At 54.0% G+C, this 24,904-nt stretch overlaps 1 protein-coding gene across 2 annotated transcripts; it reads right to left on the bottom strand.

The window, feature by feature from the left end:
- Positions 1–2,200: 2,200 nt before the first annotated feature.
- Positions 2,201–23,654, bottom strand: CDHR1 (cadherin related family member 1). 2 transcript variants are annotated; one of them, XM_027596307.1, is made up of 17 exons: positions 23,582–23,654; positions 22,861–23,007; positions 21,722–21,867; positions 20,662–20,712; positions 19,417–19,506; positions 18,132–18,218; positions 16,862–16,978; positions 15,661–15,804; positions 13,848–13,926; positions 12,267–12,367; positions 9,511–9,714; positions 8,861–9,013; positions 7,184–7,348; positions 6,621–6,688; positions 5,862–6,090; positions 4,969–5,226; positions 2,201–4,326 (listed from the first exon to the last, which is right to left on the bottom strand). In XM_027596307.1, exons 1-17 carry the CDS (start codon positions 23,634–23,636, stop codon positions 3,790–3,792), a joined length of 2,631 nt encoding a protein of 876 aa, XP_027452108.1. In that variant the 5' UTR covers positions 23,637–23,654; the 3' UTR covers positions 2,201–3,789. The 2 variants fall into 2 exon arrangements, with proteins under 2 accessions (XP_027452108.1, XP_027452110.1); XM_027596309.1 differs by having other exon boundaries at positions 22,861–22,956; positions 23,582–23,636.
- Between the last annotated feature and the right edge of the window lie 1,250 nt (positions 23,655–24,904).

Genomic DNA, 24,904 nt, shown 5'->3' with positions numbered 1-24,904 from the left:
AATGAGGCTATAACCCCCACTCCCTTCCCCTATTAAATGTTTCAAGCTCTCTTATTAAATCCCTGAGAGGTGATTGTCTCCTCTTATCTGGGTGCACATGGAGTGGAGGTTTCCCCATGAACCTCAGAGAACCTCATTTTCCCCCCGGGCAGCTCTGCCGCTGGTGATCTTTCTCAGGATTTAAACTCACATCTGTCTTCTTGCAGCTTCTCCACGGGCCTGCAGCAGCCTCAGTCCTCACATGGCCTCCTCCCCATTCTCCCTGTGCTTCCCTCCTGTGGCCAGGGCCCTTGAGGACTGTCAGAGAGGCATCACTGCCTGCCAACAGATGCCAACATCCATGCTAGGTGGGCTGACTCTGGCTTCTCTCGAAGCTTCTTGTCCTCAGAGTAGCAGCATTGCAGAAGGCCTCAGAGAAGTGGGAGGCTCCGGCTGTGCACCAGCTTTTGCCACATTTGCCAGCTGGACTCTGAGGGACAGCTGCTCTGTCCCGAGTCCCACAGGTTCTCTTAGGGACAGTCTCCTCGGTTCCTGACTCCTTTGGGATGCAGATGTTCCAACACAGCGTCCCCGGCTGCACAGGTCTGGAGCTGTGGCATCTGCCCTGCCCTCCTCCACCTCCCTCCCATTCCCCTCTCCTCTCTTCGTACAAAGGAGAGGCTCCCGGGCCTATCAGTGGGTGGAAACATCCTGGAGGTCAGCATGAGCAGGAGTCCTCCCCTCCAGGATATGGTGCTACAGCATGCTGACATCCTCAAATATCCTCTCATACCTCTAAGAATAGCAACTGTCTCCTGAGCTTGTATCAGCAGATACAAAGCTGCTGTTGGATTCTTTACATAGATTAGCTCCCATCACCTTCACGGCACTGATTTTTTACACCACGTATTGATGTGGGAAGTGAGGCCCAGGGAGGCTTAGTCTCTTGCCCAAAGTCACACATGTAAGCAGCAGAACCAGGATTCAGACCCAGGGCTGTCAGACTGGAAAGTACCTTGTTATTTCATACAGTTAGAAAGTTTGACCTCAACCATAGGAAAAAATACACACTGTCCTGCAGGTTTCCTGGAGACACGTCTGTTGATTATCCATTCCTTTTTTAGGGCCCAGAAGTGGGAGAGTCCTCCTAAGCTGAAACCCCTGCCTCCCAGCTCTTTAGCTGGAGGCTTAAAATTATGCCAGCTTGGAGGCCAGGCCTGTCCCAGCATGGCTGAGCAGCAGTCCCTTGGCCCCTGCCATTCCCTCATGCAGTAGAACTTGGCCCAGCCTCACTCCCACTGGATGGGGGTCACTTCCAGTACCTCCACATTTGCTGGAACCCTAGGTTTGGCCATATCTTCCTATTCTTTCTCAGTATGGCTCTTGCCAGCAGCTAGGTACTTTTCCCATACTTCCCAGTGCAGGAGGTTGCCCCAAAGGCCCAGTTTCCAAGACTGCCTCTATCTTGGTTCAAGTTCTGGATTTGTCCCAGAGCCCACGCCCCTCCCAGGGCCTGGATGCTGGCCTGAGCTTCTAGCCCAGAGGCTCTCATGACCACCATCCCAGAGACAGCACTTCTGCCCAGGCTTTCCTGTCCATGCCAGGTCTCCCAATCCCTGCTTCCGCTGGGCTAGGCTGGGGGATAATTCGTTCTAGCTCCAGAGTCCATTCCTTCCCAAGCAACCCAGCTGGGGCTTGTCCTGCTCAGAAGAAAAGCCCAGTCCAGGCCCCTGATGAGTCAGGATCGGACAGACAAGCCCTGCAAATATTACCATTAGAGGTATACGCGTGGCCATTTAGACAAAATTTTGCAGTCTCCCATGGAGTCAGATCTGGGAGTTAGGGGATGAATCCACCCACCGAAGGAGCCAGGAGACAGGCTGAACATGGCTGTCAGGGAGACTGGTCCCTATGAGTCAGCTAACGCACATGGAAGCAGGGGCAGGAGGTCAGCTCGGCCCTTGCTTAACAGATTTTATTGACCGTTTACAAAAGAGGTTGATCACAGGCAAATTGGAAGGATGCCATATTCCCCGTGCAGGGCAAACATGGTCCAGCACAGTCCTCTCCTGAAATATATGCTGCAAAATGCCTCTTTGATCAGGCTGGGCTCCCAGCTTGTTAGATTTCATCTCTTAATACACTCTGGGGTGGGGATTGCAGAAACCCCAGCAATGAGCTTACACACCGGCACATCTGAGTAACACCTCAAAACACAGGCTCAGAAATCAAGAAAACCACATGTGCATCTAATTGGTTTAAATAAAATCACTGATGATACTCTAGAGCGATTACTAGGGGAGCAAGATGCGAAGAACCCTCTCCCTGTACACGTCTAGATTCCTCATAAAGCATTTTTCCTGAAAGTCGGGCAGAACTTCTTTGCACTAAACATAGAGGCCTGTGTGTGTTGTCTCCTGGGGCAGGTTGTCACAAGCTGATGAGGTGTGCTTGGCCAGGGGCAAGCGTCGAGAAGTCAGGAGCCCTCAGACCAGGTCTCTGCTACCAACCTGCTGTGTCGCCTCTAGGAGTTACTCCTCCTTTGGAAACCCGTTTGTCATCTTGGCAAAACAGAGACTTCGGCTGGATGTGCTGCCCAGCTCTGGTCCTCTCTGATGGTGGCTGGCCAGGGCTGCGTGGAGCATGTGGTAGGTGAGAACAGGATGGGAGGAGCCTCAGTCAAGGGCAATGACATCATCCAGCTCTGGCTGCCACAGATCGGGGTGGCACTCAAACCCAGCACAGGCCCTCCTGGGGGTGCTTGGCAGAATAGCCTGAAAGGCTCCTAATACTTTCTGGAAGAGTTTCACCCCAGAGGATTGGCCTGCAGAAAAATACTCTGCATTTGTGCTGCTTTGCCCTTGGTTAAAGCCCTTGTTGCCACATACTTATTTCAATCTTCACCTTGGACCTGTGAGTGAGGCAGTGAGAACCGACTTCATTTTCACAGATGAGGAAGTGAGTGATCAGGGAATTTAAACGGCTTTCCCAAGGTTATACCACGTAAGCAGGATAAAAACAGATCTCTCCAAAATTCAGCCCTGCACTGTCTCCTCAAGGACTCCTGACGGGGCAGCACCTTAGGGTGGGGCTTGTGGCTCTTCGGGATGTCTCTAGGACTCCTGCATGGCTCCAGCTTGGACATTTCTGGGCCCGCCTGGGACAGCCCTGGCTGGGGCCATTTCATACCTCTGTGCCCCTGGTCCCGTGCGGATATAGCAGGGGCCCATGGTCTCTGCCCAGACACCATCCTCCATCTTTCCAATGGCTTTGAGGAACAGCCCCACAGTTGGCGTGAGTTTTCAGGGCATCACTGCCCGGCCCTGATGCATTTGCTCTTCTACAGCCTGCAAGGGTCACTGACCACAACCTTAGCCAGGGCTGAACCTCCTTTTCCTGTTCCTGCTCTTAATGGGAGCCTTCAGGATCCAGGTTCTGGTTGGCCTTGCCACATGCAGCCAGGGCCCTGATCCTCCACTGAGGATGCTGAGGCTGCAGGAGGACCTGAGGGACTCGGCGAGGTCTGAGGTTGGTGAGTAGAAGACACCCAGAGCTGGCTCTTTGTTGATTCCCAGCCTCTGGGGAATGGGGAGCATCATAACTGTGCCAATAATCTGGGTGATGAGGAAGTATTTGCAAGTTGCAGCCCATAAATAGAGAAATCCCTCATCTAAGGCATGTCCAGAACCGTGGATATGGGGCTTACATCATGGTACAAAACAGAGGTGACCCTAAGGAGCAGGTGGTGGGGAGCATGGTCCAAGTAGTAGGACAATTGGGCTGGGGAAATGAGGGTCCACAGGACACATGCTAAAAGTAAGCCTTATTACCTACACCCTTCTTCTCAAACTTCTGCCTGAGCTCAGAGACCAGAGCTGATTGGATGGGGCTTCCCACCTTGGGTTTTGGTGACTGTTGGGGTTGCTGAGGGGTGAGTGAGCCAGAGACTGTAGGCACAGTCCAGGGGGCTGTGCCCATCTTGGGTGCCACTGTGGGTGGTGGAGGGGGAGCTGGGGCTTTGGGGGGCAGTGTGCTTCCTAGGCTGTTGTTGTTGCAGTTCTCATTGGAAGGATCCTCTCTGAGCACAAACTTGGCGGCAGCCTTGGTCCTTCTGAACTTGAGCCATTCGATGCGGACGGCACGGGGAGCAGGGCTGGGCCGCTTGCGGAGCACTCGCCGCACAGGCAGGACCTTGTTGGACTTCTTATTACGCCAGAAGGTGGCGGTGGAGATGAAGACGGTTATGGCCACAATGATGGCCATGATGCCAGCCAGGACACCCACAGCCTTCATGGGGTTGTCTTTAGTCTGCATCAGGAAGGTGGCCATGGGGCTTCGGGACAGCATCTGGAAGAGAGAGCCACCCCCTTGCATTCTGCGGCTTCTGTCCAGTCCTTGGAGTTGCTCCCTGAAGCCTGATGGTTTAAAAACCATCTTTCTGGGGTCAGGCATCCCTGGAGAATCCGACTAGCACTATGGGCTTCAGTCCAGAAAAAATGCACACAGAGAAAACGTGATGCATGCAGCTCTCCAGAAAAATACACACCGAGAGAGGATAATGCAAACAACCTTTTTCAGATTAAGAACTCCTGCATTAGCTGGACTCTTTTCTTGGGAGATTAGGGTATTGCTTACCTTTGGTTAGGGAAGGCCTCGCCTGCCCAAATGTATCAGGAGCTCCCTTAAGTCATGATTTTCTGCCAGATACTGAGCTGAGAACTACACATCATGATTTTACTTCTGCCTTTTAACACGCATGTGAAGGAACCTTCACTATCCCAATTTACAGGAAAGGAAGTGTTAAAAGGTGTTGAAACAAGGATTTCTGCTTGATTCTAAAGCCTGTGTGTCTGATGGCACAGGCAGGCTTTGCTAGCACTGAGTGTCTTTTGGAGGAAGACTGGAGATGGTCTTTCTTCCTCTGATCACACTGCAGCAAGGCCTGAGCTGATCCTCCGACCCTCTTCCCAACACAGACTTGGTACCCACCTCAGTGTCTGTGATGTCAATCTTGAGTAAGGCCGTGGTGCTGAAGGATGGGGAGCCACGGTCCTTGGCCTGCACTTCTAGGGACCACGTGAAGTCCCCGCCAGGCGTAATGTTGTGCAGGGCATCGAGGGAGCGGATGGAGTTCTTAAGCCGGATCTCCCCCGTGTGCGCATCGATGTCGAACACGTTGGCTGGCTCTGCGTGGGTGATGGAATAGTCCACCAGGTTGTTGGGCTCCTCTGCGTCCTGGTCCGTGGCCTGAGTGTGGGGAGGGTCAGACAGAGCTGGGCTTCACGGAAGACACTTGTATACCCTGGCTAAACCAATAAGTCGTATGTGGCTTGCTGGGTTGATGGGAAAATGGTCCTAAGCCCTACTTGGAGTGAACTGGAGTTGGGAGAAGAATTGAATGAGCCAGGGTCTGTGCCAGGCCCCCTACGTGTGTTACACCATTCCATCCTCAGAACAAGTCTGGGCAGTAGGTATTAAAAAAACAAAAGCTAAGTAACTTGTTTAAGGATGGATACAGAGAAGGAGGGGAGTTGGGATTCAAAGTCAAGTGTGGTGGGTTTCAGAGTTCATTCTTCTTCCACGTCGGGAAGACAGTGTTGCATAGCACTGCTTTGAAAGCCGGCCAACCAGCTGTGTGAACAAAGGCAAGCCACTTAAACTCCCCGAGCCTCGTTTCTTTTGTAAAGTGGCAATAATATCTTCTCTCTTAGAGGTTATTTCTGGGTTGAGGTGAGCATGGGGCTATATAATGTACCTTAAAAACCCCTGCTCATTGTGGGAAGCCAATAAATTTTATTTTGAAATAAATTCTTATGCCACAGTGCCTCTTGCAGCAGCCAGAACAAGGCTTTCAGGGAAGCTTCATTGTTTTCAAAGCTCACCTCAATTTTCACTGGGGTCCCCAGCACCATTGTCTTCTCCTGGATACTCTTTCCAAACTGAGGGTAGTGGTCATTGACATCCAGGAGAGTGACGAACACCTCAGCCAGGCTGTATTTGCCCTCCATGTCCTCTGCCTTCACGTAGAAGTTGTACCTGGCCGTGGCCTCAGCGTCCAGGCTGGCCCAGGGCTGGGTGTAGATGATCCCGGTGGATGGGTGGATCAGGAAGCTGCCAGGCATAGGGAGCTCAGGCTTGGGTGTGCACAAGCACAGGAGTGTGCATAGAGGCATGAGTGCGTGTGCATGCATGCGCGCGTGCGGGCGCACACACACACACACACACACACACACACACACACACACCTGCAGGAGTGACCTACCTCCAAAGCATTATGCAGCTTCTCCAAAGTGGCCCACCTGATCATCTCCCTGACCCTGCAGTCTGACTGTGGGAGGCAGGCCCATCCATCTACTCATCCACATATTAACCTTGAACTTAGCTGGGCTCAGACTCACCCTCTCCACCCAGGGCCTGCCCCTCCCTAGCTCAAGGCCATGACCAGGACCCTTCTTCTCTCAGATCCCAGAACCTTTACCTCGGGCTCTCTGCTTCCCTTTCCCTCCTTGGGCTTGTGCTTATTTTTCCAATCAAGGTCCTATCCTTTCCAGGTCCCTCCTGCCTTCCGCCCAGATCCCCTCTGCCCCCTGCCTCCCAAATCCCTTGTCCGAGGCCCTGTTCAGGATTCTGGATTTACTTACGGGTCTGCCCCGGACCCATAGATGGAGTATTTGACTTCGCCCCATGGACCTGTGTCTGGATCTACGGCCTGGAAGAGAGAAAGGTCCTAGAGGTCCCTGCCCTTTGTCGGGGCATGTTGGCAGCTCATGTGTCTGAGGGCTGCTTTCCATGGCAATACAAGGGGATTTGGGGTTACCCAACTGGGGAGAAACTTATCTAAAGGACTGCTCTAGAGCCCTAGCTTTCTATCCGGGAGGTCTCAACTGTTGGGAGGAACCAAAAGGTTTAGATCTGGAAGGCATGTATCCTTCCTTTGTAAATGACGAAGGAAAAGATGGGTCCTGTGCCCTGACTTCAGGGTTTATGCCTATGTCCTCCTTAGAGTCCTGAGAAGTATTGTTACCCCATTGTACAGAAGAAGAAACTGAGCCTCAGAGAGTTCAGGTAGCTTGTCTAAGGACACAGTTAATGAGTTTGGGCTTTGCGATTCAAACAGGAACCCTGGTTTGTCTGATTTCATCAGGCCCCCTTCAGTGGGGGCTCCTAACCCCAGCCCCAGTCCCCGTGCTAATTCCCAACACACTGTGACAGCCACCACGTTGGAGCCCCCTGGCGCATTCTCAGGGATCCTGGCAATGTAGTAGTGGGAGGTAAACTTGGGGACATTGTCGTTGGTGTCCAGGAGCTGGATCACAACATCTGCTGTGGAGCTGAACTTCTCTGGAGTGTTCACTTCAATGGCCAGTAGCTGGGGAAGGAAAGAAAATAAGGGCTTGTCTGGGCGGGGGTCACCAAGCAGAAAGCCTTCCCACTTCTGTCTTAGCAGGGTCCAGCACCAGCCTGCCTTGCTCTGCCTTTACTCTCAGTCTCCAGCCTGCGATGCCTGGCACCACCTGCAGGGGGCATCTCTAAGGCCCACTGTCTTGAAAGGCCTGCTTTCTTGCGGTTCTTACAGTTGTATTTGGGCCAATTTCTTTTATCCCATTGATTTGCATATTCCTTTTCAGTTTCAATTTCAAAAATTATTTTGTTATATAGTATAATTTAATATTTGTTAGGGAAGTTCCTGTCTCATATTCTTTCTTTCTCTTTTCCTGACTATTCTTATAGGTTTATTTCTCCAACTACAAAAACCAGTGTAATTACGTTAAACTCTCTCCACCTCACCAAAGGAAATTCCAGGTAAGACTTAGTTGAAATGATATTGGATTCTTAATTCACTTGATAAGAATTTGCATTTTTTAAACAAGGGGCGCCTTTATATTTCTTGCTTTCTTTATATCTCTTTGTTAAATTCTTGTGCTTTTTGTTATTTAGACGCTGCATATTTCTTATTATCCTCATTCCTAGGAACTTTATCTTTTAGTTATTATAAAAGAGGATCTTTTATTCCATTATTCTCTTTGCTATTTTTCATATGTAGGAACACTCTCAAATTTTGTGTATTAAGTTTGTAATCAATCATGTTAGCAACTTTGCTGTGTTTATTTTTCCAGCATTTCTTAGATTTGTCTAAGCAAACAATAACACCACCTACAAATAATGATAATTTTGTCTCTTCCTTTCTAATGTTCATACCTCTTATTTCCTTTCTTTATCTGAGGAATAACGTTACTCCAGGAATAGTGCTAAAGAATGTGATAGCAGGCATCCACAATTTGTTCCTGACTTCATAGGAAGCTTTTAGAATTGCGCTTTTAAGCATGATGTTCGTTGTAGTGGTATGTATATATAATTATAAATAATTATAACCATTTAAATAATATCAATGAGGTATGTTTTTCCTTTCTATTAATATATAGTATTTATGTTTATATGTGATAGTCATTATTTACATATGTTCATAATTTTAAACAATCACAGATACAAAGGAGTATTTTTTTCATCTTCTGCTAAAGTTTTTACCAGAATCGATGACAGATGTCAAATGGATGTGAGAAATGTGTCTATCTTGATAATCAAATAGTATTTCTGTCTCAATCTATTAACATGGCACCTTGGATGCCTTTGCTTTCCTGGGACAGTCATGATTTAGGACCGGGGCTCAGTGAGGCTGTGTGAGCAGTGAGAGCAGGCTCTTGTACCCTCCCCTCTTCCCACCTCCCACTCATGCTCCCCAGTCAGCCGGAGGGGCAGAGAAACTGAGAGGAATAAAGGAGGGGCAGGAGGTGACAGGGACCCCTCAGGAATGAATCCAGGAGCTGCTATGAGCTCCTAGGACCTCCCCCCCCAATTCAGGGTGGTGCAAAGCATCACCTACCTTAAAGGTTAGCACTTTGAACTTTTCAAAGTCAATGGCAGCTGAGTTCTCCACAATGATGGTGACTTGGGCTTCATTCAGGACTGTCAGTGGGACCACTCGGAAGATGCCCCCAGGTCCCACCAGCCGCAGGTTGAATTTGGCATTGGCTCCCTGGGTGACGGAGTTTGGAGGAAGGCAACGGGGAAGATGAATGAGAACAGAAACTCATTAGATAGTCATGCTAAGCGAGGAGGGTTCCTATGCCCTTAACCCTGGCAGGTGAGTATTATTCTTTCTTTCTGTCGGCCAGGCCATCGAGGATCAGAAAGATTTAGCAGGCTATGGAGACTAAGCCAGGTAACAAACACTTACAGCCTAGCCCTCTGCTGGGCAGAGGAGGTGATGGGAAGTGGTCACAACACCTCTCTGGAGGATCAAATTCAGAGGGGCTTTTGTTTGGCTGGCTTTACTTTTTAATTGATTGTGAATGTCATTAGGCTAAGCAGAGAGTCTTTGGTTAGCTACTCTCCCCCACCTCTCTCTCTCGGTTACACTCTCTTGTTTCATTCATTTTGTGACCCGCCAGGCCCCTGGCACATAAGCAGTGAAGGCTGATGAGCTCTCAGCTCGGGACCCTTGGAAGACAGGTGGAGGGCAGGACCACACACCTGGTCTGAGTCGTTGACGGTGATCTTAAGGCCCTGCAGGATCTCTCCCTGAGGTGGGTGCTCATACATGGACAGCTCAAATCTGTTCTGGGGTCCACTCTCTCCATAGAATGTAGGCGGATGGTTGTTGAGGTCCACGATCCTGATGGTGACTGGGACCATGGCCTGGGCAGCTGGGATCCCTGAAGAGCTGACCTCAGTCACCTGGGGTGGGGACAGGTGGCTATTGCTGTGTGGCAGGAGACTCCAAGATGGCCCCACGGATCACCGCCTCGAGGTATTCATCCTCTTGTATAATTTCCTCTCTTTCAGTGGGGCCTGCCCTAGCAACTTACTTCTGATAGCACATGGCAAAGGTGATGAGACATACTTAGTGATTAGACCACATAGATTGTAACTTCTGTTTTCTAGCAGACTCTTCCCCTTGCTGGCTCTGATGAAATGAGTAGCTATGTTGGAGAGGCTTCATGTCTCAAGGAGCTAATGGTGAACCTCTAGCCAACAGCACACTAGGAACTAAATCCTGCCCATAATCATGTGAGCCTGGAAGCTGATCTTTCCCCCATTGAGTCTTCAGATGAGAACCCAGGCCCAGTTGACAATTTGATGGCAGCTACATGAGAGACCTTGAACCTGAGGACCCAGCTAAGCTGAGGCTGGAATCCTGACCCACGGCCACTGTGAGATGTAAATGTGTACTGTTTTAAGTCACTAAGTTTGTGGGAATGTTACAACAGCCACAGGCAACAATACAGTGCTAGTACTGATCCCATTTCACAGATGAGGCACAGAGGGGTGAAGTAGTCACCTGGGGTCACACAGCTAGTGAGTAGCAGAGCTGGAACAGGAAGAATTCAGGTGTGTCTGATTCCTTAATCAGCACTCTTTCCATCTCCCCACACTGGCCCCTCTTTGCAGCCAGACAGATATGGGTTCAAATCCCAGCTCTGCCACATTCTGTCCAGTGTCCATTTAGCCATGGGAAGGCTGCAGGGAAGGGGGGCTACAAAGCCGGGGCCGAGAATCCACAGGCTCCATGTGAACCACTCCCTGTGACAGATACCATCAAGGACCTCCCTCCCTTTGTTCCATAAGCATGCTCTGGCCTTACCTATTCTAAAACTCCCGCTCCCGGACACCACTCCGTCACAGCCTAGCTGCTGTCCTGAAGCCCTTCTCAGAAGCCTACACCCCTATTTTTCCTAATTCCTACTCAGTTCTCAGCCCATCCCCAACTGAGATACTTCACACTAATTTCCATGCTGCATGCAGCACTGTCACCTCCTTCGCCCTCCTGTGTGTCCTCTGCTAATGTGACTTTGCTCTGTGCGGGCTCCTCTCTACCTCCTTGATCTCTCCCGGGTCTGCTTCACCTGCTCCCACCCCCCTCCTCACTCAGCCTCAATGAGCCCACAGCTGTGTCCTCAGCCAGTGCTCCTGTGTCCCCACAGCCATCCTCGGGGTGATCCCATTACCCAAACCCACGCTTCCACAGCCGCCGTATGCTGACACTGTCTCCCCAGGCTCCAAACCTGTATACCCAAACTCTCGGGGCCCGTCCTACCCAGACTGCCTCCTCTCCTGTGCTCCTGATGTCATGGTACCGCCCCAGACGCCCCAGCCCTGTCCCCTCCCTCACCCCGCACAGCCACATTCTGTGGAGTCAGCCTCCTTCATATTTTGCAATTTCTCTGTTTCTACTGTTCCACCTCCCCTCCTCCCCAAGGGCCCTCTTGATTTATCACCTTGACTAATAGCTCTGCCTCCCTGCTTCTCGTCCAGTTCCCTCCAAACTCAAGTTGGGACATGCGTTCTCAAACCCTAGGCTGGGACTGGTGCACAGAATCACTTGGGAGCTCAGAATGTGCAGAGTCCTGGGTTTCTCCCAGACACACTAACTTCCTGTCGCCAGGACCAGGTCCCGGAAATCTTTGTTTGCCAAACTCTTTAAATCTGAGAACCCTCCCTGCCCCCTTCCCCGCCAGTCTAAAGCACACAGAATGAGTTTTTTTAACAAGACTCTAATCATGCTCAAAACCCTTCAGTGGCTCTTTACTGCTCTTGGGCAGGACCAGCTACATAATTTGCAGACCCAGTGAAAAATGAAAATATTTTTTAACAAAAATTTTTGTTAGAAATTGTTTTAAAATCTTGTTAAAAAATTATCAAGAATTTCAAGACAGCAAGAGCAGAGCATTATGCCCAGCATGGGACCTTTCTAATGGTGATGCCTGTGTAATTACATAGACCACATGCCCATAAAACTGTCCCTGATCCAGGAAAAATACTATATCTCATATTCAGGGCTTTCACTCCTCTGGCCCCAGCCTAGATCCAACCATTTCTCTGTCTACATGCTGCCTGTGGACACTTTGCTCTAGCCCCATGACTCCTTGCTGTTACCCTAGTACATCAATGTGCTCTCCTCTCCAGCCTTGGCTCATGGGGCTTTCCTAGCCCACGCTGCCTCCAGTCCGCCCTCACCCCCACCACCAATCTCCACCTGCTGGGTCCTACCCATGTTCAAGACCTTGCTTCTTCAGTCCTACCTCCTTGTGAATTCACATCTCCCCTTTCCAGGGGCTTTGTGTGCGTCTGCTGCAGGATTCACACAGGCTATGTGAGACAGGTGCTCTTTGGAGCAACATCTAGCTCCCTCCCTGGGTGGAAGGTGGGTGGTAGGAGTGGGCTGGGTCTCATCACCTTTGGAATCTCCCAGAGCCGGAGGGTAGGAAGGAAAGCCAAGCTAGAGGTACCTGTACATGCAGCTCATACACCTCTCTCCTGAGCTGGGCAGGGCTCTGCATGACAGAGATGACTCCAGACGTCTCATTAATTTCGAAGTCTCCATCACTCCCTGGCAAGGGGGAAAGATGTGCCCTGCAGTTGCACACACAGCCATGGGAGGCGCAGGGGAGCCAGGCCAGGCAGGCGGCCTCATGCTCCTCAGGCATTCCCTCACTGAAGGCTCTATAGAATGTAATTCTAACATCTGGATCTTGCCAATGAGGAAACTGAGTTTCAGAGGGGCTAAGTTATTTGTCTACGATTACACAGCGTGTGTAGAGCCGGGATTTAAACTCACTTCTGACTCTGGCTTTCAGGTTTCATAGAACTGGCTTCTCTTATGTGCCCTGTGTGTGCGATGGCCAAGAAAGAGGGACAAACAGCCACACAGGCAGGGAGATAAGGAGGGGGAGAGAGAGGCGAGAAAGGGAGGGAGGGAAGAAAGAGGCAGAGGCTGCAGGAGGAGGAACAGAAGAGGGAGAGGAGAGAAGAGATGGGGATGGTGGGTGCTGGGTAATTGTGGGAAGGCTGCAGAGGTGGAGGGGTGGGGATGGGGAGCCGTCAAGGGGGGGGTCTGTGTGCCTCGGGAAAGGAGCCTGCTTGTGATGGTGCCACATTCATGCATGCGTGAGCTGCTGGAGGGACAGTGTGCACAAGGCATATCCTAGGGATAGGGCCAGAGAGGCGATGGGGTCTGAATGAGAGCACACAGACATGAGCACGACTGTGATCAGGAAACCACCCTGTGGGGACTGGCTCCTGGGGGCCACAGAACCCACCCGGGGCCACCGTGACTTGCTCAGTTGCTGCTCAGTTGTGCAAAGAACACAGTCTTGGAGCCAGAAGACTTAGGTTCAAATCCAATGGGAATGTGGGATGGCCCTTTAGCTTCTCTGAGGCTCAGTTTTCTCATCCGTATATAGGGCTAATAGTAGGAAATGTCGTATCATCGTTGCATTTAATTCTTTTAATTCAGCCATATGCTCTAGGCCAGAAATGTGAAAGAATGAGAGGGGTGCCTACATGGCTCAGTCAGTTAAGCATCCGACTCCTGGTTTTTGCTCAGGTCATGATCTCAGGGTCACGGGATCGAGCCCCATGCCGGGCTCTGTGCTCGGTGTGGAGCCTGCTTAGGATTCTCTCTCTCCCTCAACCTCTGCCCCTACCCTCCCCCCAAAAAAGTAATGAGAAAAAAAAACCAGTAACTTTAAAAAGTGTAAGACACATTGCCACCCCCTCTTGTTAACTGGTGTGTGCCCAGGGTGAAGGGACATGAGTTGGTGCCACCCACATTGCTCTCGGTGCCCCCACTCCATGCTTGTCTCCCTGTTGCTAGACATAGTGACAAGCAGGAGCCAGAGCACATGCCCAAGAAGACTTGTCACCTCCTGGAGGGGCCCAGCACCCCCCCCACAATACATCTTGTACTTCTGGCTTTACAAATGAGGAAACGGGGACCCAGAGAGGTCTGGGCAGGTCACTCTGGTCACCCAGCAAGGAGGAGCTTTAGCCCAGCGATGGGCCTGTCCCCAAAGTTGCCCCAGACTCACCATTCAAGAGGCTGTAGAGAATCTGGTTGGGTTTGCCTCGATCTCCATCCATGGCAACCACCATCAGTACCTCCGAGCCCTTCGGGGGGACAGAAGCAGCTGCCTGAGGCCAGTGGGTGATGCTGGGGCTCTCCCTTCCCCAGATACTTGCCCCCATCAGAGGGGAGGTGCCACTGCCACCCAAGAAAAGGGCCAGGCCTCTGTGTGGCCCCACACCTGCTCTACAGGGAGACCGGAGCACCCACTGGCTCCCAGGGCTGGAGGGACAGCCTGAGCCCGGCTTCTCCCCACCACATCGGTTCACACATGGCCGCCCAGGGACACTCAGGCCCCCCCAAGTGGGCCTCCCCCTCACACCCCTCCTTTCCCACACACCACACTCAGCTCTGGCCTCCACTGTCTGGCCCCCAACAAACCTCACCCTCACTGCCTCATCCACCTTTTGCCTTCAGAGGTACAGGGAGGGAGTCAGAGACAGGTGAGAGAGGGGCTGGGCACAGAGGGGTCCAGTGTGAAGTCCAGGAACGAGGATGTTTTCCTGGGGCCTCCGGCTGGGGTGCTGTTCGAAGGGTTTGGGCAGGGATGGCACAACTAACAAGCCTGCTCCACGTCAGCCTGCCGCGCCCTCCTAAGCCCCCTACTCGGGCACTTCTCCTCGGCTTATCCACACTCGTGGCTGCTTCCTGTCTGTCCAAGTGCTGCCTGCTCTCCTTCAGCAACGCTTTCCACTCTTAGCTCCTGGCAGGACAGCTGGCCTCCCCCAAGCCCTGCCTTCGGCCCCCACCAGAGGAGCCCGCCATTTCTCCCTCACTCTGTGCTCATCTCTACCTCTCAGCCATCAGCTTCTGGAGAAGCAGTATCGTAGCTTGGGCCCAGCATGTAAGCGGTCCTCAGTAAGTGCTTTCATTATCTCATCAAGTCTAGAATCATCAGACTCAGGGAAAGGAAAATTGATAATGCAATTCAGTTCCACAGAGTCCTTGAGCCGTGGCTGTGTGAAGTCTGCTTCCAGCCTGGTCTCGGCCTCCGGGGAGCTCAAGGTCTGCCTGAGGTGAGGGGGCATGTAAATACGTGGGTGCACCCCAAGGAGGGGTGTGCATAGCGTGGGAACGGAGAAGAGCGCTCCCATCTCAACCAAAGATGTCAAGGAAAACAGTGCCTGGGCTGGCCTGACAAGGGCAAGGAGCGTCAGGCCCGCGGGACGGTCTCAGGCAAAGGCTAAGGACACAGTGGGGACATGGGCTGGGTGCTTGGAGGCTGGTGAGGACTCAGGGGTGGAGGGGAGGCCGGGCCTTAGATGCCAGTCCTAGGGATAGGACCTTCCCTGAGAGGCCTGAAGACAAGCATAGTCACCACAACACCAGAGGCAAAGACTGCACTGAGGGGGAGGAAGCTGAGGCCATCCTTGGAACTGGTCTGAGCAACCCCAGGCTATGAGCTTGGAGCTGGGGAGGCGCAAAGGAACCTCACCCTCTTCGTCCACACAAGGTGTAGAAAAAGCCCCACCCCACCCAAAAGCAATGGACCACCTTCCAGCCTCTCTTCTCAGCCCTTTTGAGGGACAGAACACTGGCAGCTGGATGAGAGTAAGTCTGAATGAGTGAAGAAATGCCTGTCACAGTCTTGGCGCCCAGCAGGTGCTCCACACCCCAGGACCTGCTTCTTCTCCCTTACACTCCCACTGGCAAAAGGACAAGCTCATGCACTGAGCCTGAGCCAGCCATGTGATGAGGGTGACCCAGGGCCAAGCCACAGGGGATCCCGGGGCCGTGGTGTCTGGAGGGGACGCTGGGCTGAGGGGCCAGCCACCCACCGGAAGGGTGTCCTCATATACATAGCCATAGTAGGGTATGCCCAAGAAGATAGGGGCCATGTCCTGTACGTCCTCCACGTTGACTGTGACCGTGGTGGTGGTGGAGAATACCACGTCAGCCCCTCGCAGCCTCCCTCCGCCATCCTGGGGAAGAATCAGAGAGTGAAGGGGGGTCGGGCTCTGGGTGGCCCCCGGTGCGATTTGGCTTCTGCCACGTCCTGGCCTTGAGACCAGCTTCCCTCTCTGATTTCTGTTTGGCCCTGTGTCACCTGGAGATCATTTCCGCCTCATAGGGGTTATTTTAATGAGAGGATGCATGGAGGTTTTAGTCAGCTCACTCAAAAGTGTTCCTTTGGAAAAAAAAGAGTGAATTCTCACTCCAGGGAAACCATGGCAGAGGAGGAGGGGGTCAGAACATTCTCCCACCTACGAGGAGCCAAGCCTCAAACACCTCCTGGGAACCTACTAAGAGCATGACCTGGGCCCACGCCTGAGCCTGCGTGATGCAGGTGTGTGCCCAGTGAGCCCGGCCCCCGTGGCTTATCGGGCAGGGGCTACGGGCTGCAGGGGGCTGGCCTGTGGCCAATATGTGACCAGCGAGGGCCTTTCTTTTCCTGGAAAAGAGAATGTTGGGCCCAGAGGGACAGCTGGGGTTTCCCGCCCTCAGGGGACAGAGCGGCCACCTTGGCTGAGCACCTGCTGACTTGCAGATCCCATACGACGCACTTTAGAGGTCTGAGGAACTCAGCTCAGCCTCACGGGTGGGCAGATAAGGAAGCCAAGGATCACAGAGAGGAACAGGTGAGGTGAGCAAGCCCAGGCAGAGACAGGGAGGTGCCCAGAGGCCAGGCTGTGGGGGATGTGAGGGAGCATGGGTCTCTAGGCCATGGCCGCCTGGTCCTCCGAAGGGGAAGCTGGCCTGTCAGTCCTCATGGGGCGTACACCCTCTTCCAGGAGGGAATATGCCCTCTCCAGCCCACGCACTCCAGCGTCCCTGGAGACTATGTCCATGTCCTGGCAGGGTCCACATCAACAGAGGTTCTGATCAGCCGCACCCCCACCCCCACTGCCATCACACCTTCAGCCCTCCAAAGCGCCCCCACTCCCTTACAAAACCGAACTCTGTTCCAGCCGCAGGGCAGCTTCCCTTGACAAAGGCTGAAGAAAGATCAGATGCTCCGCCTTCCTCCCTCTCTGTTACCTTGGCAACCACGGTGACAAAATGGGCCCGGGCCTTCTCGTAGTCCAGCGTGGCCCCTGCCCGGAGGCGCAGCACGCCACTGTGGCGGTCCAGGGCAAATCTGGTGGCTTGCACATTCTGTAAGAGTGAGGGGCAGGCTGGTCCTCAGAGGGGGACCCAGGCCAGCCCAGGAAAGGCCGCTTTGCTTACTGACAGGGGGTCTTCACCGTCCTTTGTCGCAGGAACCCTGGCCCTCGGGTCCCCCTCCCGTCCCTCAGCGTGCTCCCGGCAGGGCCCCGGCCTTCTTGCTGCCCAGCTTCCAGCTCAGCTCTGGTCTGGACTTTCTAGCAGGTAGACTTAGCAGCAGAGAGGCAGTGGGGGCTCAGAAGCCACAGTGGTGGAGACAGCCTTCAGGATCTTCCCACCCCAGCAAGTAAGGGACTACGGGCCAGTCACAGGCAGCTTGGGGGGTGGTGGAGGGTGGGTGGGGACAGGGGGTGACCCTCAAGCTGGAAAAGGGGTTACTGTGTGTCACGAGCTGTTGTGGAGCTTTACGTGTTTTTAATCCCCAGAAGAACCCATGAGGATGGACTTGTGCCTTTCCCGTTCGGCACGTGAGGAAGGAGAGCTGGGAGAGCTAGATGAGGGGCTGAAGGCCCCACGAGGAGGTGGTGGAATCTTTCCAGTACAGGTGGAGCCCGGGGATTTCTCCAGAACCCCTGTTGTCAGCCACCGGGCGGTACTGCCTTGACAGTTGTGAGAGCCTGGGACTAAGCTCGGAGGGCTGAGGAGCAGCCACGGGGGCGCAGCTGTGAGAGGCACGGCGGGTTCCTGAGGAGCCCAGAGAGGAGGACGAGGTGCGGGAAGGGGGGTCTCTGCCTTTGACGGGGCTGGGGCGCGTGTGTCACTGCTCTGTTCCTCCTGACAGATCCCCCTCTGCCCTTTTTCCTCTCCACAATTCTAGGCCCAGGGAAGTTTTTCTACCCTGTGTGGGTGCAATGCGCCCAGCCCTCTCCTGGGGAAGGGGTTTCGGGGGAGAGAGTTGAGGGTCCTGGAGACCCAGGGAGAAGGTGGCACGGAACCGAGAGGGAGCCAGGGTGGGCCGGTCAAGGGAAGACGGCTTCCACCCACGCTCCTCTCATGTCCCCACCGGCCCAGCCCAGGCAGGTGGAGCTGAAGTGACGTCTTTCACAATCGTCGGGAATAGTGGAGGCTGACTCAGGGCCTTGGTGATGGAGGTGGTGGCCCTCCAGGTGTCCCCTCTAGCCCAGGTCTCTGGTAGGGACCTTACCTGCAAGAAGTAGGTGACAGCCCCTCCAGAGCCTGCGTCCTTGTCCACTGCATGCACCTTAATGATGCTGCTCCCAGCAGGTATGTCCTGAGAGGTCACAGCCATAGTGGGGGGTGGGGTCAGTCCCAGGGCAGTGACACAATGCTCAGGGGACTGGGGGTAAGGGAGCCATAGAGAGGTGGAGCCAGGGAGTGAAGGGCTAAAAAGAGGTGAAAAGGTGATGATTAACCAGGGAGCACCCCACTGGAGAGAGGCAGCCGTGGAGGAGATGTGCCAAAGTCACAGTGGGTTCAGGGAAGAAGGAAAGGGGAAAGAAAGGGACAAACGGACATCCTCCATCCTCCAAAATGAAGACTCCAAGTAGACAAAGGGTTTAAATATGAAATGGAGAAATGGTTAATAGACACATTCCACATAACCAGGGATCACGTACATACCATTCAGAGCCAAAATGAAGTATATTTCTCCTACTCAATCAGCAAACATTAAAAAATTCGAGACTCCCCAGTGTTGGTGAGGGATGGGGAGACAAAGCCCCGCCCACATCCTAGGGGAGAGAGCCAGCAAGGGCTACTAAGGTAGCTCATGCCCTCAGCCTTGTCATGTCACATCTTGGGCCAGATCTTAAGGAAATCATTCTAATTAGCTATATGGAGATTTTACGTTAATGTTCAGAATTTTACGTTTCTTATGACAGCAAAAATGTAAAGCATCTTAAATGTCCAAATGTAGAGGACTAGTTCAGTCAATGATGGAATATGCACTAAATGGAAGCTATTAAAATGACAGTTACCTAAACTTTACAATTACTGAGGAAATGCTTATGTTGTAAATTAAGCGAAAAACAGCATACAGAAAGCGTATGTTTAGTATCATCACAGTTATGCAAATAAAACAAACAAAATGAATCCAGTAATCCCACAATGACTCAAAAGAACAGCACCAAAATTTGACAATGTTGTCTCAAGCTGGAGGGATGGAGGGTGATTTTTGAAACTCGTTTTTTTCCTACTCTTCTATATATTTCACATTTCCACCATAAACATACATTATGGTTTTAAATGGAAAATGGTAAATGGACACCCCTGTGGATAAAAATGGATGTGTGAGGGGATGGCGGCAGAGGTGAGGGGAGGACATGAAGGGGAGGGCCCCCCGGAGGGCAGTGAGCAGGTGCTCTTCACGCTGGGGCCGGCCTCCTGGGGCAGGTCACAGGGCAGCCCAGAGGGTGGGGAGGGCGTCAGGGCGGGAAGGCACGGGCTCCACCTCGGGGCCTCTTGCTTACCTCGGGAACCTGGGCCACGTAGGGCTCCTGGATGAAACTGGGGGCCTCATCATTGGCATCCGTCACCAGGATCGTGACTTTTTCTGCCACCTGAGAAGGGGCAAAGCGGACAGGAGCTGGGGCAGTGAGACTTTCTGGGCAATACAGGCACAGTGGCCTCTAATACCCCAGGTGTATGTCTCTGCCTGGTGTCTCTCCTTCTTCATCCCTTCCTTCCCTCCTTCCTTCCTCCTTTTATTCATTCATGCAACAAACACTATGAAGCAACCACTTGGTGCCAAGCACTGTGGTCTGTCCCAGAGACAGAAGACACGATCTGATGGTGTGTGTTTTGCAGAATGGGATGGCAGAACAAATCCTCATATAAAAGAAAGGTGGTGATCTCATGCAGGGTGCTAACAGTGGCATGCCAGGCACTGTGGGCAGGGCCCCTGTGCTATATGACTCTGGGGGCACTATGGCCTAGGTAAATGCACCCCTTAGGTTTGTGGGTACATGGTTTAGGAGGCTGTCTCCAGAGGCCCCGAGAAGAGGCATCTAGCCCAGCCAGTGGTTAGGACAGCAGGGAGGCTTCACAGAGGAGTGAGATTTAAGCTCTGCAGGAGTTTGTCAGGAGAGAGGGAAAGAGGTGGAAAGGTATGCCAGGAAGAAGGAATAGCACATGCAAAGGCAAAGAGGAGTGATATGTGTGGCGAGTTCAGAGGACATAGCAGATCTGGGGCTAGATGGTTGGGAGGGTGAATATGGGAGAGAAGGTGGGCAAGGCAGATAGTGATGAATGCGGAGGCCCTGAGTGCCAAACTAGGGCTTGGACTACATCCCGAGGGCAGTGGGGCCTGCTGTGAGTATTTTCATAGCCGGCTCTGGCCAGGTCTAACGTTTCATGGTGATGGCTCTGGCTGAACTTCAGAGATGGATTGGGGTCAGGTAGCCTGGAAGCTGGGGAACCCTTGAGATCACTCACCCTGGCAAGCAGTGATGAGGGCCGGGCAGAAGTGGTGTCTGTGGGGAAGGAGGTAAAGGGGCAACCAGGTCTGGGTGACTGGGCAGGAGCTGGTCGGAGGAGGCAGACGGGAAAGCATCCCCACTGCCTCCCCTGGTGCAGCCCTGTCCTGGGGGCATGTTGGAGCAGATCTTGATGGGCCTCGGCTTAGATTTGCCAGAGAGCCCCTAGGAGGGAGAAGGAACTGTGGGCAAGCCCAGGGAGTGAGTACTGCCAGGGGGCTGGCTCAGGGGCGCACTTACCAGATTCACGCCATCCGAAATGCTGATGATGGCTTCGATCTCATCCTCCCTCTGTAAAGCATAAGGATTGAGTGAGTGCCTGGGAGTCTGATGTACCTGGGGACCCTGAGGCTGGTGGGGGGGAGGCTCTCCCTGCCCCCATGGAGCCCACCAGAGCAGACCTGGGCATTTCAAAGGAGTCCCGGTGCAAGGCAGGGTGACCAAAAGCTGCCTCTGGCTGTGCTTGAGACCTTGTCTCAGCCCATCACAGGGTCTCAGCCCATCAGAGGTTCTCATAAATCCACAGTAGTATTGAGGCACTGAGAGAGAATGTTCCACTGCTAGAATGAGGACAGATGCTAATCTAGTGTGCTGGACGCCCCAGGGAGCTGGGGTTTCCTTTTTTTCTTCCTTCTCCTCATCTCTCCCACACCTCTCTCTGTATTCCACGGTCCAGGTCTGCAGTATCTCAAGCACTCCCTAGCCCATGGTGGGACCTCAGTGAGGAGGGTATTGAGGTCAGCAGGCCCCCAGGGTGCCGGGGAGGGGTACACGATGACACTTCCACTTCGGGGTCCCTACAGCAGCCTCTGAGACCCACCTTTCCTTTCTCTACCCTGGCCTGCAGCAGGTGGAGTCGGCCATCGGACCAGAGCTGGAGGTAAGCCCATGGTGGAGGTCCAGTTATGTGGTCCGCGAGGCCCAGCAGCCTGGTGTGGGGTCTCAAAAGAGAAATGTAGCTCAGGCCCTGGCACCCGTAGGTTCAGAAAGGTGCAGAGCGATGGAGGAGTGGAGGTTTACCAAACTCAGACCCACTCTCTAAACCACTCTTTCCCAGGCTGGTTCAGTCAGTAGAACATGCGACTCTTTATCCTGGGGTCATGAGTTCGAGCTCCGTGTTGGATGTAGAGCTTATATTAAAAAAAAAAAAAAAAAAAAAAGAGACTCTTTCTAGCCCTGATCTGCTGTCAGTTTTCTGTGGCTTACAGGACCTCTCCAGGGATGACCTCTAGGGAAACTTCCAGCCCACAGAGGTTTGTCTGCACACCTGGGAGACAGCACTTCCCACACCTCTCCATACCTCTCTGTCCAGCTCTTCAACCAAGGTGATGTTTCCGAAATTGGGGTCAACAGAAAAGACACTTCTAGTGCTGGGGTCAAAGCTGATGTGGTAGGAGACAGGGTCTCCCTCGGGGTCTGTCCCATTTAGAGTATATACATGAGAACCTGGAAGGAGACACAGAAGGGGAGACTAGAATCTGGGACCCAACTTTTCCTAAAAGTGGCATCTGTTCGGGACCAAGGATTCAGCTGTTTATAAGGTGGGTATTCAATCCAGTGCTAAAAGTCCCGCCCTGGAGTGAGCATTGGCTGCAGGCCTCACCCCTGTGGGCTGCTTCCCACCCTCTATCATTATTCTACATAACTGTCGGTGAGATGTTAGTATCAGCCACTGTACGGATTGTAATCCATAATACAGATTATAGAGGAGTTTCAGGTCTGCTGTGCCTAACTCCAGGGCCTCTGTCTAGTATCGATTCCTGTCCCAGGAGCCGAGACTAGGGTTCCCTGGGTATGGGGGATGGGACAAAAGGGAGGCAGCATTAAGGCAGGAGGGGTGACCCATGATGCAGCATCGTGCCCCCATGTCTGGATTGGTTCTTCAGGGACTTCTGAGTAGGTGCGTCTTTTACACTGCTATCCTCTGCTCAGGGGTCCCAACCCAGAGAGAGAGAGAGAGAGAGAGAGGGAAGCAGGGAGAATCTCCTCTTTCCCCTTTGCCCTTTCTCACGCATATCCCAGCAAGCTGGAGGTTCTTAGGCCTGTTTAAAGCCTTCGAAGCTCCCAAGCTCCAGGAGGTAAGTATATTTGCTCAAGGTCACAACAGTGAGTAAGGGGCAGTGCTGTGGCCAAGCCTAGGGGTTATCATCACACTGCCAACTGCTGCCTGCTGTCTGGGGGTGGCCCTGTCTCTGGGCCCACAGTCGGGTCTCCAGGACTGGCTCGGCTTAAGTCTCCATGACAGCCGTGACCTCCTTTCCTGCAACTGCCCTGGGGAATTCAGAGCACAAACAGGGTGCCCCGGGAGGGCCCACAGCCTGGCACTGGGTGTCTCCATAGGGTCAGAGGAGTCACGGGTTCAGTCCTTGTGTCCAGGGGAATGTGGGCCACCCTCCGGGAAACCAATAGGGGGCCAGGGCCAGGGCCAGGGCTACTCACCTACAGGGGTGTCCTCCGGGAGGCTGAACAGGGCCATGTTTCCGTTGGTGCTGCCCACCCCGTTGTCGAAGAAGTGCGGGGCGAAATTGGCCTGGGCTAGGAAGAGAACAGGCAGAAGCACGGACACAGGGTGGGACAGCTTCATACCTGCATGGTCACATGTCTGGTCTTAGTCTGCCCAGGCTGGCAGTCTCCTCCCCAACCCCAGCACACCGACAGACTGGGCTGGGAGCTGCGGAGAGGGTCTCTCCACCACCACCTCCTCCTGCTCAGGCTTGGCTCGGGCTTGTCAGGGGCTTGCACCATCTGGGGCACTTAGAACCCAGGCAGCGGCCAATCTCAACCCACCAATGGACAGACTGGGAACCCCGCGCCCAGAGAGGGGCCATGCCCTGGCCAAGGTCACACTGGGAGCTGGGACACCCTTCTCTGCCCCAGCAGCCTTCAGAGCAGCCACCAAACCTCCCACCTTGCTTCTGAAGAAGCCGAGGGCAGCGGGGGTCCTGGCCCCAAATCAGGGGTCTCCAGGGTACCTGCCAAGCCCGGCAGCTGGAAGGATCACCCCAACCCGCCCCGTCCGTTCCCCCCCGCACTCCCCCCGCACGCCCGAGTCCCACGGTGGAAGTGAGCGGCCCGGAGCTCTCCCTCGGCCGGCCACCCGGGCAGTGCCGGCACCCGCGCATCGCCCCGACCCGGCGCTCGGGGGCCCGCGGCCACTCACCCAGGCAGAGGCGCAGCAGCCCCAGGGCCAGGGCGGCCCCTGGGCCGCGCCTCATGTCTCCGCGGGCGGAGAGTGTCGCTCGCCGCAGCCCGGCCGGGCGCAGGAGCGCGGAGCATGCCCCGGGCAGCGCGGAGGGCAGAGACGACCCACGGCGGGGGCGGCGGCGGCGGCGGCGGCGGCGGCGGCGGGAGGGGCGCGGGGCGGGGGCGCTGGGTGGCGCGAAGGCGCTAAGCGGATGACACCGCTCGGATCCGCGCGGCTGGAGCGCTCCCGCTGGCCGCCAGATGAGACCAATTAGTGCGCGCGGAGGTGAGGGCACCGGCTCTCAGCCGCGGGAGGCGCCGGGAGGGGTGGCGGCGAACTCCTCTCCCTACCACGCCCCCCTCTGCCCAGGTCTGGAGCGCAGGCGCCGAGGGGTCCCCAGCTCCGCAGCCCGGAGGACCACTGGGGAGGGGGCCCTGAGCAGGGCACTGGAAAATTGGGGCTTCTCGGGGTCTCCAAGTTCTGGTGGACCTGGGCTTCCCAGGAGGTTTCCCTTTTTATGATCTTCCACTGTGACTTTGAGGGAGTTTGGCAGGGAACAGCCCAGCCTGAGTCTAGAGGGGTCCCTCCCTAGAGGTGGAATGTGCAGAAGGGGGTGGATCCACTGGTGTGGGGGGGTGGGGTTCCAGGGATAGTGCCTCTGAAGGCTTGGGGTGGGGGTGAGACAAAGAGGAGGGTTGTTGTAGGGTGAGGAGCAGATGGGGAGGGGTTATCAGGCCCACCTCACTGGGATCCCAACTCTTTCCTGTCCTGCCCCCCCAGGCCAAGCCAGCTGTCCTAGCGGGTGGGATAGTTAGCTAGTGTGATCATTAGTGGGGGTCCACATATGTGGTAGGCAGCAGGGGTGGGGGTGTGTGTTCAAGTCACCACTAAGGTGGGAGGCAGAAGTTATCAGGTAGCAGGTTGGTCTCAATCCCTATTGTCACTCCCAGTGTCCAGTGGGTGCCAAGGGAGAAGTAGCAGACCCACTCAAGCCTTGTAAGGAAGGATGAATGGCCTGAAGGCAGAATCAAGCCCCTCCCTGGGACAGACTTGCCAACAGAGCTGGCCAGCACACATATGGACTGCCCCCGGGAGGGGTGAGCTCCCTATCCCCGAAGGATATTTAGTCAAAGCAAGGTGCTGCTATGGGGGCCCTGGATGCTAAAAAGTAGGAGAAGCAGGTAAGCTTAGAAACCTTCTTGGTTGTTGGTAGATTTCCCTGGACTGGACCCTCATTCTCTTGCTCTGATATTGGAGTTTGGTTGAATGGAGAAGCAGCCTGGTCCCTTCTACTCACAG

Source organism: Zalophus californianus, chromosome 15 (genome assembly GCF_009762305.2).
Source record: "Zalophus californianus isolate mZalCal1 chromosome 15, mZalCal1.pri.v2, whole genome shotgun sequence".
NCBI lineage: Eukaryota > Metazoa > Chordata > Mammalia > Carnivora > Otariidae > Zalophus > Zalophus californianus.
Note: the sequence above shows the minus strand (reverse complement) of the source record. Positions and strands in the feature narration are given on the sequence as shown.